This window comes from Poecilia latipinna, unplaced genomic scaffold, assembly GCF_001443285.1.
Source record: "Poecilia latipinna isolate Pla-1442-1.1 unplaced genomic scaffold, P_latipinna-1.0 Scaffold1711, whole genome shotgun sequence".
Classification (NCBI taxonomy): domain Eukaryota; kingdom Metazoa; phylum Chordata; class Actinopteri; order Cyprinodontiformes; family Poeciliidae; genus Poecilia; species Poecilia latipinna.
This window is the reverse complement of record NW_015114327.1, coordinates 46,703-51,278: the sequence shown is the minus strand read 5'-3', so window position 1 is coordinate 51,278 and position 4,576 is coordinate 46,703. Positions and strand designations below refer to the sequence as shown.

Here is a 4,576-nt window from a genome sequence, read left to right as displayed (position 1 = left end):
CTTCCGGCGCCCGTTAGTTCAGTTGCTATGACAAAGGTAAACAAAACACTAAAACACTCTATAAAAACTACATTAATAATACTAAATAAATTCTTCAAAAGGTTATGTTGTGAAAGTAAAACGATTACAGACCTGTTCACAGGTTAGCACCTGTGAACAGGATAGAACAGGTCGAAATAACAAGGCAGACAGCTTCGTACTTTTCAAATCCTCCTGGAATCTGTTCTGAAGCCGGTTGTCAGTTATACAGATTCTGGAGCTATTACGATAGCACACTGCCTCCTACTGGTAACTTTCTGCTACTGCAATAAAGTTAATTACAATAGAAACCAAATCTCGAAATTGGAAATATACATAAAAAAACCAATATCAGTTAATTCAATATAAAATGGCAAAAGAAAATAAATAATAATAATAATAATAATAATAATAATAATAACAACAACTTACCATTACTTTTAGTGTATGCCACACCTGCACATGTCTGACATCTCCCACTGCGTTCTATGACCCCTTGTCTTGGATCCAGTAAGGCTACCAAGCTTAGGACGTCCTCCTTCTGTGGCTTCAGGGTATTTGATACCCCCTTGGTAACCGACATCCGTTTAAGTTCATCTGGGCTGATGATGCCGAACTGAACTCTCTTGATCGTGCCCAATGGGTATGTGCTGTCACCGGCTAGGTGATACTATATTTAAGTTTGTGTACAATTTTATGATCATAAACCAGGGACAGGACATCATAAAGGTATCCCCAAAAGGAAAGTACTTTCAATATTTTGTACTTGCTGACTTCTCCAAAGTTAACTGTAGGAATAGTAATGGTAATGCTATATCCTCTGTGTACAGCTTCATACTACAAACTGAAATATGAATATACAAAGTTCAGTGCTACATGTAAAGAAAAACAACTAATCAAAAATAATTTCCAGAAGACCTTTGGATGCTGTTTTCTATCAGAACATGAAGTGACTTCCATCAGGGGAATCGCATTAAGTAAGTTAGCTTGTTTAGGGAGCTATCACATGCAAATAGTTACCTGAATTAATCTCCATTAACAAGTGCATATTTAGTCTTCTAAGTGTGTTCAGAATTCTTTTTGGAAAAATTCCTTCATCTACTTCACTGCAATACAGTAGAATCGTTGTAATATACAAATTTAAATTTGTTACTTACCAATATATAGATCACTGTAGAACTCCAGCTCTGTGTGTCCCAGTGGGGGGGTCGCTTTTACCTCTCTGTAATGACCATCAATTTGTAGTACTGCTTCTTTGGTGTTCTTCTCAGCCTCCACACGATGCCACTGGTCATCATTTAGAGGCTTTGGTGTTTGAACAGTGAGCTCCATCCGATTTTTTCCAAAATCAAAAGATAACAGGACCATTGAGCCTTCTGTGAAAACAACATTAACATATAACAGCTTCCATCTGGCAGCTCAGATTTTTAACATTTAAAGAAATAGTCTGTCAAAGTGAGCTCCAAACATGCACAACTAAAAGTTGACAAACCAATTCAAGATATCTCAAACATAAGTCTAGGCAGTAAAGGTAATCTTCAAAATGCATGTAAAAAGAAAAACATTTTAGGGAATTTACAAAACACAGAACTACTGAATCAGAAAACAAATATAAGAAATATAAAAATAAGTTAAAAAAAAGGCATGTAAAAAGGAATATTATTATGAATTCATAATAATTATCATTATTACTAAGGTGGCATGGAACATTTTAAATAGTGATATCAGGAAAACTTCTAATAGTAGCAATTACTCACAGTATTTCATAGATAATGACTAGAATATTACTAATATGAAGAATGTTATAAATGTTATAAATATGACTGTATAGTGAGATTCAGCACTATTGTACTAATGCATAATATGCATATGAGTGTGTGTGGGTATGTGTGCATATATATAGACATATGTAAACCCAGATAAAATGGAAAATTAATGAACCTATGTCTTTTTAAATTGTTTTAGAATTTAATAATGGGGTCCATCTGAAAATATGGTATGAGTTTATGGGGTAGGACTTCACTGCGTTTCTTACTTCCTCCTACTCCTTTTCGAGCATCTGCACAAAACAGGCAGCATTGTGAGGATCATGTTCTTTTTTGTAAGTGTGATTTGTTTCGTCATAAAATCCAGTGACACAGGTGGAGGCCTCAACAATCACCTGCATCTATGACTACCTGACAAACTGACCAAAATTTGAGAGACTGTAGGACTGTCTGTCTAACCCAGTGGTTAGCAGCCCAGAAGCACCACAGGGGACTGTACTCTAACAATTGCTTTTGTTAGAGTACGAGTTCCCCCCTGTATTCTGAGGTGTACGGGTGGGGCACTCAATTGCTTTGAATTGAACCTTGAGTTTTATCACAATAAGTTTTGGAAAAACGACGATAGTGATAAAAGTGTGTGACATGGCAATCATAACCCCACAAACACAAATAATGCTCTTGGGAAAAATTGTATTTTGTAATCCGCTATTTTACAACACCAAAGAAGTGTGATTTGTCGTGATTGTATCATATATACTGCTTCATGGTGCTACTGTTGTGGTACTACATATACAGACACACCTCGGATTTCAATGTGAAGGAGGTTGTTGGCTCCCAGGTTCTCCAGTAAGACTCCGTAATTGGAAGAGGTCTTAAAGTAAAATGAGATATCAGTACTGGATTCAATTTGAAAGTACTTGAAATGAAGTGAAGAGGCGGGGCTGTTAAAGGAAGCTGCATTCCAGAAGTTTCCTAGAATTATAGCAAAAAGAAACATTTAATTAAAAATACTGGAAACATTATACTTTCCACCAATATAAATACCAATCCTTTAAAAAAAAATTGTATATAGATGCATACATACACAGCCAACCATTCAGAATACGATACAAAAACTGCATATACACTAACACTAAAATATTACACTTTAAATTGATAATATCAAATAAACTTGAAGAAAAAGAACAATAAGAAACAAATGCAACCAGACCCTACGTGATTCTTTTGCTGGGTTATAACCCAAAGAGTAAAATTGAGATATAAATCTTTATTTAAAAACTTCAGTTTGACATAGGAGCTCTTCTTCTTTTTTGCCTCATTTTATGAACAACAAGTTGGTCAGTAGATTAGCAGATATGAGACGGGGTGGGAGGTGGGGTCGGGGGTCAGAAAAGTTATGACAAAAGCTAAAAAGCGCATAAACCCATTCAGAAAAATGTGTGATTCAGGGGATTCATTATTGTCAGAGGAGGATGATGATGAGAGAAACATGACCATGGACCAATTGAGGAAGAGTTAAGATAAGCTGCTGCCCGGTAAGAAGGAGTGGAAATGTTCATGAAGAAAGAGTGTTCCATGCAGGCAGAAGGGCAGGTGCATGTGAGTCCGGGAGGGGGAATCCAACACTAAGCTAGCAGGCAGTCAGAAAAACCCTGATGGAATGATGATGATGGCCTGTGGAATAATGAACACGTTCTGAGATGTTCTAGTAAGAAGAATAACTGTGAATTTCAATAGAAAACGTAATAAGTAAGGGAAAACAATAGTTAGAAAATAGCTACTGACTAGACACATCGTCAATAAATACTATCTGGGGGAGTTGTAGCCAAAATGTGGAAATGTTCAACATCGGAAATGACTGCAAGAATGTTAGGGTTGTGTAGTTAAAGTTTGCTGTTAGTAATTACTTCAAATGAACTTTTTAAACTACACCTCTGTTAAGGTGTCCATGCTTTATGTTAGTCTGTATACATACATATGTATGGTAAACTTATTGTCAGTAAATCAGTTTTCAAAGAAAACTGATTTACTGACTGATTTACTCTGAAACAGGGTTTTCTCAATTTCCTGCAATTCTGAAACATTCAAACTGTAACAGGGATCATAGAAGCCATGTGGTCTTAATCTGGTGTGAATGGGGTCTAAGATGAAGTGTCAGGACTTAGAATTCATCATAAGAACACTTACTATCTCCCTGGCATTTAAGAGGCCCAACAGTCAGCTTGGCCTCAGATCCGGATCTGCTTGTATCACCGATCACAACTGTATTGACTGGCAAATGGTCTTTATACACCAACAAACCTGCATCTTCCATCCTATCACACAAAAGCACATCAGGCAGAAACACAATTTTAGGTAAAATAACACCCAAAACGAGCAAAGAAAAAAACAAAACAAAAAACTTAAAGGTAGTACCAGAAAGCAGTAATTAAAGAGGAACACCTGTGTGTTTGCGAGTCAGCCCGTGTCTACCTTCATGGGGGAGACAGTGCAGTCAGCTTGTCTCAGGGCTTTAAGCAGCAAACATTGCCTCCCAACGACAAGGGACACATTAGGAACCATAAAAGCTATGGATATCATTTACCCACTACTTGTATCAGCACAAATAGGAGAATGTTTCTGTCCCATTCAATTTTTTTCACAATATAATATTATAGGCATAAAATTGTGTCAAATATGTTGATAAAATAACTGAATGCTGAAAATGTTTATATCAGAGCTTTTTCTTCTTGGATCTGGAACACGTTAAAAGCGAATTACCAAATTTGCTTTATTCCCTGTCATGTTAACGT

General features: G+C 36.4%; 1 protein-coding gene across 1 annotated transcript in view; it reads right to left on the bottom strand.

Moving 5' to 3' along the window:
• LOC106964736 (contactin-associated protein-like 2) overlaps window positions 1–4,576 on the bottom strand; it is an 89,879-nt gene that overhangs the window by 45,844 nt on the left and 39,459 nt on the right. The window contains exons 10-12 of the mRNA XM_015060415.1: window positions 3,972–4,099; window positions 2,586–2,756; window positions 1,176–1,394 (exon numbers count right to left, since the gene is read on the bottom strand). Of these exons, the coding sequence (XP_014915901.1) occupies window positions 1,176–1,394; window positions 2,586–2,756; window positions 3,972–4,099 (518 nt within the window). The remainder of the gene's footprint in view (window positions 1–1,175; window positions 1,395–2,585; window positions 2,757–3,971; window positions 4,100–4,576) is intronic.